Source organism: Myotis daubentonii, chromosome 18 (genome assembly GCF_963259705.1).
Source record: "Myotis daubentonii chromosome 18, mMyoDau2.1, whole genome shotgun sequence".
Classification (NCBI taxonomy): Eukaryota; Metazoa; Chordata; class Mammalia; order Chiroptera; family Vespertilionidae; genus Myotis; species Myotis daubentonii.
Window position 1 is genome coordinate 30,404,092 of NC_081857.1, and position 17,843 is coordinate 30,421,934.

At 38.5% G+C, this 17,843-nt stretch overlaps 1 protein-coding gene across 7 annotated transcripts in view; it reads right to left on the minus strand.

Annotated features, from left to right (window-relative positions):
* Positions 1-17,843, minus strand: part of OTUD7B (OTU deubiquitinase 7B) — a 58,701-nt gene that overhangs the window by 23,816 nt on the left and 17,042 nt on the right. For 5 of the 7 annotated variants that reach the window (XM_059675453.1, XM_059675447.1, XM_059675448.1 and 2 more), the window contains exon 2: positions 16,546-16,748. In XM_059675453.1, the coding sequence (XP_059531436.1) occupies positions 16,546-16,657 (112 nt within the window). In that variant the 5' untranslated portion in view covers positions 16,658-16,748. Of the gene's footprint in view, positions 1-2,270; positions 2,421-3,385; positions 3,487-16,545; positions 16,749-17,843 lie in introns of all 7 variants that reach the window. The other 2 variants (XM_059675452.1, XM_059675451.1) reach the window with 2 other exon arrangements.

Genomic DNA, 17,843 nt, shown 5'->3' on the forward strand with positions numbered 1-17,843 from the left:
AGAAACTTCAGTCACCTTCAGCTCATTACTCCTCACATCCCATTCCTCCTCTTCCATCACTAGTCAATCCGCATGGTTTTTTGTACCCCCAAAACATCTCTCAATTCCATCCTTTCTTGCTCATTTCTATTGTCACTGTCCTAATTCAAGTCCTCACAACCTTCACCTGGTCTTTGCATGCACAGAGACGAATATATAGCTTTTAAAATCATTTTGGGAGGGGCTCTTTAGTCTCTACTCCTAATCTCTCCCCTCTCTAATTCATTCTTTATATTACAATCTGAGTTAACTTTTCTTAAAAAATATATTTTATTGATTTTTTACAGAGAGGAAGGGAGAGAGAGATAGAGAGTTAGAAACATCGATCAGCCGCCTCCTGCACATCTCCTACTGGGGATGTGCCCGCAACCCAGGTACATGCCCTTGACCGGAATCGAACCTGGGACCCTTCAGTCCGCAGGCCGACGCTCTATCCACTGAGCCAAACCGGTTTTGGCCTTTTTTTAAAATATGTATCTTTTTCTTGATTTCAGAGAGGAAAGGAGAGGGAAAGAGAGATAGAAACATCAATGATAAAAGAGAATCACTGATCGGCTGCCTCCTGCACGCCCCTCACTGGGGATCAAGCCCGCAAGCCAGACATGTGCCCTTGACCAGAATTAAACCCAGGACCCTTCAGTCTGCAGGCCGACGCTCTATCCACTGAGCCAAACCAGCTAGGGCCTGAGTTAACTTTTAAAGAAAAAAGTACGAGACAGAAAGATAGAGACAGAGAGAAAATGACATCAGGTCCTTTGATTCCCCTTCTAAATTGTATCTTAAATCCATCCACTTCTCACTCTACTGCTACCACTCTAGTTCAAGTCACCATCATCTCTCACCTAAACTATTGAAATATTCTTATCTGATTTTACCACTTCTTCTCTGGCCACCTTCCAATCCGTTCTATATCCTTTAACCAGTACATTGTTAAAAACTCAAATCCAATCACGTCACTCCTGTTTTAAAATCCTTCACCAGCTTCCCATTGAAAAAAGAGTGAAATTTAAACTCTTTACCTACAAAGGCCCCCCACTTTCTATTTCCTGCCTATCTTGCTCCAGTCTTCCTACCTCACTCAATATTAGTTTTTCCAATGTGCCAAACTCAATTTCACCTTAGGATCCTTGTATAATCTATTTCTTCTGCATAAGACTCTCAGCTACATTTCTTTGTCTTGCTACTCCTACACATCCTTCTGGGTTCAGCTCAAATGTCACTTCCTCAGGAAGGCCTTTCTGCATTCTTTAATTTTGGTTTCTTACACTTCCATAGCATTTCTTACATTTCATAGCATGAGTGTATGTGCACATGGGTATGGAGGTGTGTATTTGTGTGTGTGTGTGTGTGTGTGTGTGTGTGTGAGAGAGAGAGAGAGAGAGAGAGAGAGAGAGAGAGAACATGCAAGCATTAATTTGTAATATAATTGTTAAGAACTAGACTCTGAAACCAGATTGCCTAGGTTTAAGTCCTACTTAACCTCTCTGAACCTCAGTTTTAAAATTATAATACTGGGAATTTAAATCCTGATCTTCTACTTCCAAACTAAGGCTCTACTCACAGGCAGCTAAGCAAATATCAAACTGTCACACCTTTCTAAGGGCTGACAATTTAAAAAATTACCCTTGTATACTAAGAACTTGCCCCTTCCACCAAAGGCTTATCTATTTGCATCACCATATATTGTCATCATCAAAAAAGCATCTGTTAATAATGATTCCAAACAAAGAATCCCACAAGGCATGATTCCAAGCCTTAATGACCTTAATAAAATATAGAATATTCATACTTATATGTATATACAGATGTAAGTAAATAAAAACAGCAAAATGAGAATATTAAATTAATTCACTCTACATAGAATTACCCATATAAAATTGGAAAGGACAGAAACAAAACCATGGATGATACCAAATATGAAAACCCATGTGATTTATATGTAAAGAAGTCTGAAAGATCTAGAGTTATTCTTTTAGTGAACTAATATAAAACTTTACTTGTATTACCTGAACATAAATTGGCAGTAGCGAAAGGTACCCTAAAAAAACTCAAGGTGAAAGGAGGAGCTTGCATTTTAAAATATGGTGGGTTATACACAGAGTAGATTATTAGAAGTAACTTAAATGTAAAGTCTACCATACATAAAATGTCCTCCCAATCACCTTAAATGTTTCAAATCATCCTGGTGTCACATTTTACTTTCTTCTCATTTTCCCCCAATGACCTCTTACCTTCCAGGAGATCTCGGGCCAGCCCTGGCTCGGCTCCTGTGGAACGAACAAAATCTGACAGGACAGCATCCATGTCCAGGGTCATGTGATCATTAAGTACTTTCAGGCAATGGATGTAGGGAGGTCATAGATCAAAATTCAAGCCTCCACCTGAGGAAGAAATAAACACTTAAGGCTCAAATTACACTGGAATGGGATGAGCATAACCCAATTTCAGCAGCTTCCTAACCAAATGGGAAAATGAACTATCCTAGCTTATTTATTTCAATTGAATTTATTATGAAGAGTAACACTCAGTTTCCTAATTCCTTATTAATATTAATTTCTCAACTACTACATTAACCACAAAACCATAATATCACTCCAAATAATGCTTTCCCCCCACTTTCTAGAGCAGGGGTCCTCAAACTTTTTAAACAGGGGGCCAGTTCACTGTCCCTCAGACCGTTGGAGGGCCGGACTATAGTTTAAAAAAAAACTATGAAAATTCCTATGCACACTGCACATATCTTATTTTGAAGTACAAAAACAAAACGGGAACAAATACAATATTTGTATTTGCATGTGGCCTGCGGGCCGTAGTTTGAGGACCCCTGCTCTAGAGTATTACATTTCTACCCATCAGTTTGCTTATCCAAGGGAGCAGCAGACTACCACCCTGAAGAACTTCCCATCTGCATTATTCTCTAACATAGCACCTTGTTTATTTCCTTCCTGGCACTTGATATACTCTGAAATAATTTTAATTAGTTGCTATCTAGCCTTCTCCTCTACTATGTAAGTTTCTTAAAAGCAAGGAGCTTGTGTGTACTGTTGACTGTGTCCCCAGCATGTATCACCTGGCACTTGGCACAGTGCTTGGCATACATGCCCTCGGTAAATATTTGCTGAATGAATGAATGAATGAATGAATGAATACTATACACTAAATAACTTTACAGTTGACCACTCTTCTAATGCCAGCCGAGGAAATGGGAGAAACAAACTGATAGCTAGAACAACTCAAAATAAAACCATAAGTTATTACACAGAGTGGAGATCACAACGGTTCATAACGAAAGTCAATCCTTGTCTATTAACTCCACCCAGGACAAATGATTGCCAAATAAGTTCACCTGAAAAAGATCTCTTCTTTCAGACTTGACTTTGGCAGAAACTGTGTCCCTGACTGACAGCCTGGCACCAATCCACATTCCTCTGAAGTTAGTAGTCCCAGCTGAGGAAGCAATAATGGAGTGAAGGACAATCTCTAACTAAATTCTACCGTATCAGACAGGTTGTTTACAATTCTCTGTAGAAGAAAATTTGTTCATAAAGTCATCAGGTACACACCTGCCCTACCACACTCACCAATCTGCCTTTTGGGGAAGGCAAAAGTAGAATTCTATAAGGTAACAGTGTCTGTCTCTTCAGAAATATGTAAGATACTTTTATCTTCATACCGCCCTTGACCCCAGGTCATAGCTTGTTTAGTGTTGTGATCAGATCTTGATTTTCTGCATTCCTTAGAAATATTAAGGCAATCATTTGGGGGGTTATAAGCCCAGTAGAGATCACTAACTTGATGACAATGAATTTTTATATGAGAGAGACAGCAAAATAGAAATTATTCTCTCTTGTACTGTTCCAGTAGTACAAGAGATCTACGAGTGACGGGAAATGTTTTGTTCATATATATAGCCCCAGCATCTAATATCTACAATATCATAAGCAGTAAATGCCTGATGAATAAATGATTAAGTGAACCTCCACATTAGCTACCACCGAACTAATCTATTTGAGTCTTAACTTAGCAGATCAGAAATTCTAGAGTTCTTCATATCACTCCTCTATTTCTAAGGGCCTTTCCAGTCCAACTCTTGAAGTTTTAGACACTCTCCTTTCTAAAAAGACATCAGCTCTACTGTCACTACTTCCACCATCTTCATATCATACGGTTTTTGCCTGCACCTGTATGTATTAGCTGGCTGACTTCTGTTAAATTATGTACAGGGTTTTAGTTGCCTCTTCTATATCCTAGACTTGGAGTCAATGACTTCTAAAATCCTTTCCAGATTTTTTTTTTTTAAAAAAAAGAACTTCAGCCGAAACCGGTTTGGCTCAGTGGATAGAGCGTCGGCCTGCAGACTGAGGGGTCCCAGGTTCGATTCCGGTCAAGGGCATGTACCTGGGTTGCGGGCACATCCCCAGTGGGAGATGTGCAGGAGGCAGCTGATCGATGTTTCTCTCTCATTGATGTTTCTAACTCTCTATCTCTCTCCCTTCCTCTCTGTGAAAAATCAATAAAATATATTTAAAAAAAATAAAAAATAAAAAAAGAACTTCAGTTCACTACAGCCTCATAAACTATGATACTTATATTCTCTTTTGGTCTATGTATTATCAATGTCTAATTTACTTCCATTTCAATATCACAGTTGTCAGAAAAGGCTACAAATACATAAAAAAACTTTTGCCTACAATATCTCAAATTCAGAATGTTTAAAATATATTCGTTCCTTATACTCAATACTTGAGTTAAATTCCTTCAGAATTCATAGATGAATGAGTGGCTTTTCCCTCCCCTAATACAGATAAGAATTCCTTCTCTGGGTTCATTTTAGTCACTGTCTTAGGTCACAGGAGATGATAGCAGCCCATATAACTGAAATGAATCAATAATCCCAAACCAAGAGCATGCTTGAAAATGAATTTCAATCTCTAAAACAAACAAACAAACATGCAAAGAAACTTAGTAAAGCCACTTTAATAACCTCCTGAAAGAATGTGGGAAATACACAATAAACACACAAGTAGGAATCAGCAAAAAAGTGCTCAATAAGAGTTGATTAAGCCACAGGCAGAGGGGCAATTTCCCAGCCAGACACAGGCTTCTGAGTGAGAGAAGCCAATGAAAACTATCAATGTCAAAGCATCATACATCTTGACTTGCTAAAAATCTCAAAGCACGAAACCATACTTCTTGGCAGCACATTCTTATATTTGATATCTCCAGGTGCATGCCACGAACTCCACCCTAACCCCACCCAACAGGTGAGGACAGCAGCTTTTGTTACATCACGACCAACACCTGGCTTGAGCTTCTCAAATTCCAAATGGGAATATCCAAGGCAATGACTGAGACTCAATCTTTGGCACTGTCTCAGAACACAGGAAGGAAACGAAGCAAACGAGCCTGGCTTTCAAACCTTCAAAAGAAGCAGAAGCAGCACTCAAATAGTTGTTGACTGAATGGTATTTAGACAAATCTCAAATGGAGTCAAAATCCTCCAATCTTCCAATTGGAAGGGACTTCAGCAATTATTTAATCCACAGTCAGCCCCCATGTAAGAAGCCTTCTATTATATCTGATAGATCAATCATCCAGTCTCCACCCAAATACAAGCTCTGATAGAGAACTCATCCTTTGCCAGGATGTCCATTTTATTGTTAGGCAGCTCTAATAGATAGGAAATACTTTTCTAAACTTAAGTCACCAGCCCTCTCCCACCTATACCTTTCACATAATGGTCCTGTTCTCTTCTCCAGAACAACAACAACAAAATCCCCCAGGAATGATGACATTTTCATTGAAAATGATTAGATTAAGCATTTCTTTACATGAAAATTTATTGTGGATCAACACTGCAATGTTATGAGCCAGCAAGTGACCTTTATTTTACAAAATCCTCTCTTGTGTAATAGTACTTGCTTTTACCTGTATTCATTTGTGAATATTTGTGCTGACCCTATAGTATGAACTCAACATGTGGAATAAATTAAATCGGGTACCTTATTCCAAATTCATTTATGCTGCTATCTTCGCCTCTCATCCCTACTTTTACTTCGGTGCCCTCTTGAACTAATGCCAACAATCAAGAATAAAAAACAAGTTAAGCCTTAGCCAGTTTGGCTCAGTGGATGGAGTGTCAGCCTGTGGACCGAAGGGTTCGATTCCGGTCAAGGGCACATGCCCAGGTTGGGTTGTGGGCTCAATCCCTGGTAGGGGGTGTGCAGGAGGCAGTCAATCAATAATTCTCTATCATTGATTATTCTATCTCTCTTCCTCTCCCTTCCTCTCTGAAATCAATAAAAAATATATTTTTTTAAAAAAACACAAGTTAATACTAAGCACTTTCAAAAACACAACCTTAATCATTCATGACAAATCTCCTGCAGCAGGCTTATTCTTCCCAGTTTACAAATAAGAAAAAATAAGGCTGTAAAAGTCAGATGGGTTGCTCAAAATCTGAACCCAGACATTTTGAACACATGTTCTATCTACCACACTGCTTACCAAGGGACTAGGGTTTTATTTATTCCCAGAACCACAATGAGTCTTACCATTTAATTCATTCACTAATGTATCTCTCATATTTATTCAAGACTTAGATACCAGGTTATATTGTCCTCATTTCAAATTCTACCAGTTTCCTCAGCAATTTCAACACCCACCTAAACAATCCACCTACATTTCTGCCTTAGAGTTTCATAATCTCATCAAATTTGAAGACCTCCATCTCTATCCCAACAGTTCAATCCTGGATTCTACTATCTCCTGAAACCATCTACCTCTAAATCTTCAACTCCCAACAGCTTACCCTAGCCACAACCTCATCTCCTTCCAGCTTTTCCTCTCTACTATTAAACTTCCTCTCTCACCTCAAAACATCCTCATCTCAGACTAAGACATCCAAATATTTAATCACCTTATTGGTCAATTCAACAAGAGTGCCTAATATGTGTTAGGCATTATGATCAGGGTTAGAAATACAACAGTGAACTACAATCTCTACCCTCACAAAGCTTCCAGTATGGAAAAAGAAAACCAGAAAATGTCACGATTATAATTTATTAAAGAAATGTTGAGGGCAAGGGTGTTATCTCCCATATGGAGTCAGGATAAGCTTTCCCAAGGAAGTGATAGTACATCAAAGAATCAAAGAGTAAGTAGAGAAACTGGAGAGACAAATTGGGAAAGAGTGTTCTGAGCAGAGGAAAAATATATCGACATTCTGTGGCAGGAAGGAACAGAGAGATGAATGCAAAATGAGGATGAAAAGAGGGCCTGGTGGACCCTGTTAAAGACTCAGGTTTATCCTAAAAGTAATGAGAAGCCATTAAAGGGTTGTAAGAAGAGGCAGGACATAATTGAACTTGAATTATTAAAAAAAAATAACCCTACTTGCAATGAGAAAAATAGTTTGGAGGAAACAAAAGTGGATTTAGGGAGAATTGATTTAGAATATTATTACAAAAGCGATGATGGTGAGCTGGACTAGAAATGATAGCAGTGAAGACTGAGAAAAATGAATAGATTCTATTTTGTCCCTTCTTGCCTACCTGAACATGAACCCAGCGACTGATAACTTATTTTCCTGTAAAAACCTAGATCCTTATCCTTCTATTTCTTCTGCCCAATATGGACAGATCCCACATTCAACTTCTTTGCTCCTAAATGGGGCTATTGAGCAAGACAAGATCACATAACCTTGCAGAGCAATACAACTACAAATAAACGGCATTCAGTCTCATTTCCTTCAATAAAACACTGCTTGTCTTTTTATTGACTTGGTACCTCAACCAAACTTCTCAGTACTATCCCATACTTTCACCATTCTCCTTTAGCCTCCTACTTATCACCTCTTCCTCCTGGCAGATGACCTTGCCTCCAATTTCACAGAAAAAAATTACAAAACAAAGCAAGACAGTTCCTTCAGGTTTCCTCCCCTGCCCCTACCTGCTGGCTGCTAGTCTCCTCCTCCCTACAGAACTTCCTAAAATAGACATTCACTGATGCTACTTTCTCCCCTTATATTCAGCCCTCAACCTACCCAAATGGCCTTCTAGTGAAAGAGAATGGAGGTTCCTCAAAAAATTAAATATCGAACTACCACATGATCTAGCAATTCCATTCCTGGATATTTATCTGAAGAAATCCAAAACACTACTTCAAAAAGATATATGCACCCATTTATTTATTGCAGCATTATTTACAATAGCTGAGATATGGAAACAGCTTAACTGTCCATCAACAGATGAATGGATAAAGATGTGGTACATATATATAATGGAATATTACTTGACCATAAAAAAGAATGAAATCTTGCCATTTGACACAACATGGATGGGCCTATAAGATATTATGCTAAGTGAACTAAGGCAGACAGAGAAAAAAATACCATATGAATGCACTTATATGTGGAATCTTAAAAAAAAACACACAAACAGACAAAGCAGAAACAAAGTCACAGTTAGAACAAATTGACGGTCGCCAGATGAGAAAGGGGTGATGGGTAATAAAGGGTGAAAGGGATTAAGTACAAATTGCCTGTTATAAAAATAGTCACAGGAATGTAAAATACAGCATAGGGAATATAGTCAATAATACTGTATGGTGCCAGATGTATACTAGACTTATTGGGATAATCAATCCATATAAATGTCTAGTCACTGTGTTGTGCACTTAATATAATATTATGTCAACTATAACTGAAAAATAAATTTCAAAGAATTTTTAAAAAGAAAGAGAATGGCACTGACATAGATAAGATCAACAATCTTCCTTACTGCTTATCTAAAATGATCTCTTTGTAGCATTTGATACTTACTGACCACTCTTCCTGCCTCTCTGGCTCTGCATCTTGGTCACCTTTGTGGGTTCCTCTTCCTGTGCCATCACTAAAGGTAGTGCACCACAATTCTAACCTCAGGCCTTCCATCTTCTTATTTTATATCACTTCTATGATAAACTTCATACATGCCCCTGAGCACCCAAATGCTGACGACTTAAAATGTATTTGCAGCCCCAAACTCTTTGCAACTCACCTGGGAATCCCACATGCACGTCACACTCAGCACATTAAAACCTGAGCTGATTCTTTATGTCTGTCCCCCACCCTTTCAAACTATTTTTCTTCTAGTATTGCCTATTCTAGCAAATGGTACCATCACTCCCCACTCCCCAATCACCCAAATCCCAAGCCTGGGAGTCACCCTGAACTTCTCTCTTGCCTCATCCTCACTCACAAGTAGTCTTTTACTAAGTTTTACTAACTTTACCTTTAAAATTTTTCAAATCCATCCTCTACCTTCCACTTGTTACATCTCTTTTATTCTCTCTCAGATTTTCATAACCTGGACCCCAGGAAATAGTTTCCATTAGCTATTTTTCCCTCTTCCTCTATCCAGCCATTCTTCACAGTGGTTGCTTATGGAGGCTGATCACTCTAAAATGCAAATATGATAGTATTATATCTTACTGCTCCAAATTCTTCAATGGATCCCCCATGACTAAAGTGTAAGATCCAAATTCCTATACATGATAAATAAGGCCCTTCATGATCAGCTCTATCCTACTCTCCAGCCTTATTTACTTCTCATCATTCCCCTTCTTATACTGGCAGTTCCCCAAGTGCACTATGTGCTTCAAATTTCAGTTCCTTTGCACACGCTGTTCCCTCTGCCTGGAATGACTCCTGGTCTAGCATGTGAATTCTTATCTCTTCTTTAGGACTAACTTGAGTATTACTTCATTTGCAAAATCTTCTCTGACCTCCCAAGTTAAATTGCCCACTTCCTCCTTTGTGCTACCCCTTATACTCTATCTCTATCATATTATGTATCACACTGCACAGTGTTAGTATATATTTACTAGTTTATCTCCCCCACGAAACCATGAGCAATTTAAGGGCAGGAATCTTGTATTGTTCATCCTGTATCCCTGACATCCAGGTACCTCATAGGTACTCAATTTTTGTTTGGATGAACAGAACTGAATTTGTACTAGTACCTCACTACACACACACACACACACACATACACACACACAGTATTTGCTGATAATCAAATAATCAATGTTGTAAACAGGCTAATCTAAAACAATGGCTCATCTCAAAGATATTTGCTTATGATTATTATATGATCTCATTTACAATAGATTTCTCTTCCTAAACATTGTTTAACTCAGACTAATATTAAAATCAGTATGCATGCTCTAAGTACCCAACTATTTAGTAACAGAGAAAAATGTCCCAGAATTAAATACCGACTGTAGATAATAAAGCTATGTTAAAATGACTGAGAAACTACTAACCCTACATTCTCTTGTCTACAATACTCCCCCAAAGTGTCCTCATTCTCCCAGTATACCCACACTCCTGGTTCCACTGATGCATTACAGCTGTATCTGAGTCCTCTCCAATTCCTCCCAAAACTCATTGGAAAACCACAACATTCAAGACTGTGAAGAATTTTCAAAGGTCAGAGACTCCTCCATGATCCAGAGGAATCCAGACAGGGAGAAAAAGGAGGGGCAAAAACCTTTAGAAATTTCACACAATTCTTGATTAGGTGGGAAGGAGAGATGAAAGACTATCTTAGCAGATTGTTTTTAGTTAATATGGGTCCTTCCAAGTGAAAGAAACAAAATACAACCTTCTTAGAAAAAAAAGAAAATATGACCAAATTCCACATTTAAAGAGACCTATGTTATCATTAATTGTACAACCAAGGGATAATAACATGGGCCTAAAAGAAAGCAAAGAAGTGAAAAGAAGCCCTAACCGGTTTGGCTCAGTGGATAGAGCATCAGCCTTCAGACTCAGGGTCCTAGGTTCGATTCTGGTCAAGGGCATGTACCTTGGTTGCGGGCACATCCCTAGTAGGGAGTGTGCAGGAGGCAGCTGATGGATGTTTCTCTCTCATCAATGTTTCTAACTCTCTATTCCTTCTCCCTTCCTCTCTGTAAAAAAATCAATAAAAAATATTAAAAAAAAAAGAAGTGAAAAGAAGTAATATGTGTTAAAGTTTTAGACATTATTTCATTTAAACTTCCAAACAACTCTAAGAAGTTTGTTTGTACTATTAACCCTATATTATAGATGAAGACACTAAAACTCACAAAGGTTAGGTAATCTACCCAAGGTTACAGAGGTAAAAAGTGGTAGGACCAGGACTTTCATGAACCCAACCTATCTGACTCCTGAGACCAGACTCTTGCACTGTACTACACTTAGTCCAGGGAGTTGAACTGAGAAAGCATTGGAAGTCCATTCATGTGGAAGTCCACTCTCACTGCTTCAACTCCTTTCAACTCACATTGACAGAATTGGCTCTGGGTTTAGACAGATCTAGGTTCAAATCTCCAATCTACTACTAAGGGCTGTGCAGTCATGGGTAAGTAATAGTCATTTTGTGCCTTTGTGTCTTTGTGTATAAAATGGGGAAAATAGCCCTAGCCAGTTTGGCTCAGTGGATAGTGTCGGTCTGCGGACTGAAGGGTCCTGGGTTTGATTCTGGTCAAGGGCCTATGCCCTGGTTGTGGGCTCGGTCCCCAGTAGGGGGCGTGCAGGAGGCAGCTGATCAATGATTCTGTCTCATCATTGATGTTTCTATCTCTCCCTCTCCCTTCGTCTCTGAAATCAATAAAAATATATTTTTTAAAAAGAAAAAATAAATAAATAAAATGGGGAAAATATCTGCATTTCAGACTTCTTGTTAGGATTAAGTGACTTAATATATGTAAAGCCTTTGGGGCAGTGCCTAGCACAGAGTTAAGTCCTCAAACAGTATCAGTTGCCTTCTTTCTAATTCTCTCCCACATACTCTGCTTCATTCCACTGGTGTCCAACACAGACCCTATATCTTTCCTTCAAACACTCCCTCTATTCCTCCCAAACAAATCTTCCAGTCCTCTAATCCTGCACCCAGTCTCTATCATCCCCATTCCAGTGTCTTTCAACTCTCTGAGCCTTCAAGAAAAATATCATAAAGGGGGTCCCTTAGTTGTACCTTCTACCAGAAAGTCCCTCAAAAATAAAAGCAAGAGAAAAAGGTTTGTCCTCTCCTAGATGTACAGACAGTTACATTCATTCCCAAATCTCCAGGAACATCAATTTCATCATATATTTACTGAAATTCTAATGTCTTAATCTACCAGTCCTACTTCCCCACCTTTACTCCTTACTTCTCTACTCATTCCAGATTCAAAGATTTTATCTTTGTAAAGACCTTTACTCTCATACATGTTATCTATCTTTTGAATTGTTGGAAAGAAATGTTTACATCTCCTACTCACCATACATAATACTGGAATGTTTCCTACCTCCACTACAGTATATACTCAGGGAATGTCTACTTTCTCCCCTAAATCAAACTTAAGAGAAAAATACTCAATGCAATCATATAATTTACCATTCCCCAAACAATCTGTTAGTTTACCATATGCCATTGTGGATACATACCATCACTATTACTGGTAAGTGTCTGTGTCAGAACAAGATTTAACTTTTTTTCCCCCAAGAGTTTCTAGTTTTTTTAATCAGGCCTACAAATAGCAAAACAAATCTCTTGGAGACAAGTCTCATTAATAGTCAAAGGCTAATATAAAGATCATGAAGAAGTTCACAGAGAACTCCTGATGAACTGGCATTTGTCTTTTCAGTGCTACTGATAAAAGGCTCCTTGGATTACAGTTATTTGGGAAATTTAATAATTTGAAAGGCTTGTACAATGGAAGTTGACCTTTAGAAAAATAAAGGCAGAGGGAGTCATAGAGAAAGTCTGTTATTATAATATTGGCACAACAACAGTAACTTGAATAGAAACAGCAATCATGTTAATGTTTATTTTTTTAGGTCCAGACCAGTATGTCTATTTGCCACACACAATGAATTTTTTGTTTTTCCTTTCAGGTAGGGCCAAGGATACTCCAAGGTTTGGTTCTTGATAAATTCAACTTTAAAAAAAACAGCCTGTAAAAACAAAAATTCTACTTGAGCCCTTAAAGATTCTGATTACTGAACTTTTGACATGAGAGAAAAAATAATACTACAAATCCCCAGAGGCTAGTCCAGTAGCAAAATACACTATTTCTCTAGAATCAATCCTTAAACATTCAATAACAATCCTCTCTCCCTTTTTAAAAAATATATTTTTATTGATTTCAGAGAAGAAGGAAGAGAGAGAGAAAGAGAGAGAGAGAGAGAGAGAGAGAGAGAGAGAGAGAGAGAAACATCAATGTTGAGACAGAAACATCAATTGGCTGCCTCCTGCATGCCCCATATTGGGGATCGAGCCTGCAACCCGGGCATGTGCTCTCAACCAGAATCAAACCCGGAACCCTTCAGTCTGCAGACTGACGCTCTATCCACTGAGCCAAACCAGCTAGGACTTCTCTCCCTTTTTTTATTCCTAATTAGAGGGCATTTCACTGTCAGTTATAGAACTTCCATTCAAGGGGAGAAGTGACAGAAAGAAAAAAATTCCAATTAGCTCTTTCTCTTCAATGAGGCAGAGGAGGCAGAGATGCAATTTTTGTGAAGACCCAGACTGGCAAAACCGTCACCCCTCAAGAGAAGGTCAAAGCTAAAATCTAAGACAAAGAGGGTATCCTGCCTGACCAGCAGCGTTGATTTTTGCTGGCAAACAGCTGGAGAATGGCTATACTCTCTGAGACTGCAATATTCAGAACGAGTCCATCCTGCACTTGCTGTTTCATCTGCGGGGTGGTATCATCGAGCTCTCCCTCTGTCAGCTCGCCCAGAACACTGCAACAAGATGGTCTGCCACAAAGACACAGAAGCACAAAATGACTATATTGTTACCCTGACTGTACCCCTGCCAAATGCCACAAGAAGAGCGGCCACACCAACAACCTGTGCTCCAAGAAGGTTAAATAAGGCCCTTCTACCACCTCTTCAGCCCACAGGGCAGCCTCCTGCCTGAATCCCGTAGTCTTAGAGCCTCAATAAAGTTTCTCTTTCATTGTCTGGGGAAAAAAATTAAAAACTGCCAATTACTGTACTATCTGCAATTAGTTACACATAGGAAATACATTCACTTGGAAATTTCTTCTAGTAAGTTAACTTCCTTCGGCATATAACTACTAACTTTTTAAAGCTTCAAACAATTTTAAAAAACTTGCCTTGCCCTGGCCAATGTGGCTCAGTTGGTTGGAGCATCGTCCCATACACCAAAAGGTCACAGGTTCCATTCCTGGTCAGGGTACATACCTAGGTTGTGGGTTCAGTCCCTAGTTGGGGCGAGTATGGGAAGCAACCAATCAATGTTTCTCTCTCACATGGATGTTTCTATCTTTCTCTTTCTCTCTCACTTTCCCTCCTGAAGATCAATGAACATATCCTCAGATGAGGATTAAAAAACAAAACAAAGAATTTGCCTTTTATAAATTTATATAATTCAGTTCAATTCTCCTTCTGCAAGTTCCATAATTCCATCTTTCCTGGCCATATATAAACCTCGCTGGAACATCTATAGGTCAGTATGTAAAACATTTACTGGCATTTGCTGTTATCATAAAGTGCCTTGTAATATTAGTTGGCCTTCCTGATATTCACATCTTATCTCCAATTTGACTATCATTCACTCATTCAAAATTTACCAAACTGAATCCACCATGTACCAGGTGCTGCTCTAGGGCATGGGGATACAAATGAAGTAGAAAAGCCACAATCCTACCTTCAAGGCACTCCAGTCTGAAGAAAGAAATCTAAACATGTTATTAGTACCCAATGGTGCAGGAATAGGTATAGGAAGCAACCAGTTTAGCTGGATGGGTTAGGGAAGTTTCTCAAACTGAGTCTTTAGGACATGTAAGACCTTACCAGGCTGGAGAACAAGATACATTCTAAATAGAATTCAGATCCTGTAGGTTGGCACCTTTCTTTTACACTTTTAAAATTTTTAAGTGTGCCTGACAAACTGCTTGGCACATAGTTGATGCCTAATAAATATTTGTGGACCTAAATTATTCATGTTAGCCCTTATGTGTGGATAACTGAGATTTAATCTATATCTAAAATAGGCATGGGAGCCCTAGCCGGTTTGACTCAGTGGATAGAGCGTTGGCCTGCGGACTGAAGGGTCCTAGGTTCGATTCTGGTCAAGGATGCATGCCCAGGTTGCGGGCTTGTTCCCCAGTGGGAGTGTGTGCAGGAGGCAGCTGATCAATGATTCTCTCTCTTTCTATCACTCTCTCCCTCTCCCTTCCTCTCTGAAATCAATAAAAATGTATTTTAAAAAAATTAAAAATAGACATGTGAATTACTTACTGGTTTTAAATGTCATCATTCACCCCATAGACATGTAATGAAGGTCTATATGAACAAATAAATATATTTGTACAGCTTGTCCACAGAGAGAATAGTTTCTCATCTGCTGTAAATTTTTTTTTAAAGCACTTTAGCAACTATGTCATTTATTTTATTTTTTTAAATATGTTTTTATTGATTTTTTTTTTTTTTTTTTAGAGAGAGAGGAAGAGAGAGGCATAGAGAAATAGAATCATTGATGAGAGAGAAAGCGATCGGCTGCTTCCTGCACACCCCTACTGGAGATCGAGCCAGCAACCCAGGCATGTGCCCCTACTGGGAATCAACTGCTGAACTCTTGGTTCATGGGTCAATGCTCAACCACTGAGCCATATGCTATTAACCATTTGTATGCAATACGCATCTATAGACACAAGCGGTGGACCATTTTGAATTAAATTCAAAATATTGTGGCAGTTAACTGGTTAAGAAATCAAAGCAATTACTAAATTCTGAACAGGATAAAACATTTTTAAAAGCAAACAAAAAAAACAAGAAATAAATAAAACACCAACTTTTAACAAATTACTTCTGTCTAAAGGGGTAAAATGCCTGGAAGCATCAAAGCAATCACTTTCCTCACAGTCACATTTATTCATATTTATTTGTAGGAAAGTTACATTTCTTCCTTGTAAGGAAGGGCCACCATCAACACAGCAGCATGCAGGTCACTGCAATTTTCCCCTAATGAAAACCATAACCTCCCAACTCAATCATTCAGTAAGCATTTCTTAAGGACCTACTCTGGGCCAGGCAGTCTGCTAAGTGAAGGGGACACAGCAACCAATAAGTCGTTATCCCTGCTTTCTATAAGTTCATCTAATGGGCTGGTTCCAGAGTCAACCCCAAGATAGGTATCAACTAATTTCCTTTATTCAACGAAGACTTACTGAGTGCCAGGCACCAGAAACGGGGGTAGAAAATGAGGAAATTCTAAAAAGAGATCCTTTCAAAATTTACTAAATAACTTGCACTTTTGAATTATTAAAACCGCATGTTCTTCTCCAAGAATGCCAACCACCAGAAGTTGGCTATAAAGGTTTTTGATGATAACAACTAACCAAATATTTGAGTCAAAGATACTGTTTCCCTAATCCTACTACTTAGTGAGACCAGACAGATACTGTCCTGGACTGATACATTTCTATTATTTATTTTAAGATCCATTTTGTGGTTGATCTTACCAACAATCCGAGATAAGTTGTTTCCTCTGTAGAAAGATGCTTCCAGTAGAATGCACTGTAAGCCTCGCAGGTCAAACATGTGACAAATCCTGTTACACTTTCTTGCCACCATACAGTTGGTCAAAGCAATATAGGCAATTCTTCACAATGACATAGCACCAGGCCAAGTTTTCAGGGTGACAGGTCTCTGCTTTTCCTTCTCCCTTCCACAAAAAGTACAAAAAGTATCAATTAGTAAACAAGTCATCTGGCAAATATCCCATTTTCCTCTGACTACTTCTTGAAATTAATCCAGAAAACCAACACTTATGAGTCCTACCCAATTAATATTTGTAATATTATTATTGATAGTGGTGATGAGAGCAACTGCTAGCTTGCAGTTCACAAAAGACTTTAAAATACATTACACTGTTCAATGAAAAAGATGGAGAGAGGATAAGAGGAAACATCATAGGCAACTATCTCAAATATCAAAAATTAAACCCAGTTTAACTAGAATTGGAAAGCAAGTATTTTCAATCCTACCAAAGGGTCAAGTTATTTCTATAAAAAAAGCAGACGATTGACTCTAGCAATGCCAAAATCATAAATTTCCTCTTAAATGTGTCCTTAAATGCTAGGCCTAATTGATTCAAGTTGTAAATGTTAAGACCACAGTCTCAGCAAGAATCTGATACTATAAATCTTTGTTACCCCAACCCCTTTCCCAAATGTTTTACCCATAATTTAAGGCTCAATAAATATTCTTTGGAAGAAATACTTAACAATGAGGAAGCTGCCCAAGAAAGACAAACTGACAACACACTTAGCATTCAAGTACCTTTTTTAAAGATTTAACTAACATTTATTGTGCACCAATAAAAGCACTAGGTTAGACACAGCCACATAAATCATCTCATTTACCTCATGAGCATGCCTAGGTACACTTGAATCCCCAAAACTAAACTGACTGGATCCGCAATACTAAATTGTTTTAATACTTGCAATCTTGATCCTACCTAAGTAAGCCCTAGAACTCAACTGGACCTCAATTCCTACTGAAACTCAGCTCTTCACTCTCACAGACTGAAAGCATTTTTAATGCTTTCTACTAGGTAATACTCACCAAAAAATTCCTTGTGTCTATTTTTAAGCTCCTAACTCCAGAATAAACACCATTCTTCCCAGTATGGCACACTGTGATAATGGCCACAATCTAAAACAAATACTCTTCTTGAATCACACTAGTCAGAGAATAAACCTAGAATGCTAACTAACAAATGAATTTCAGCTGGGCAGAAGACATTGGGTTTTAAATA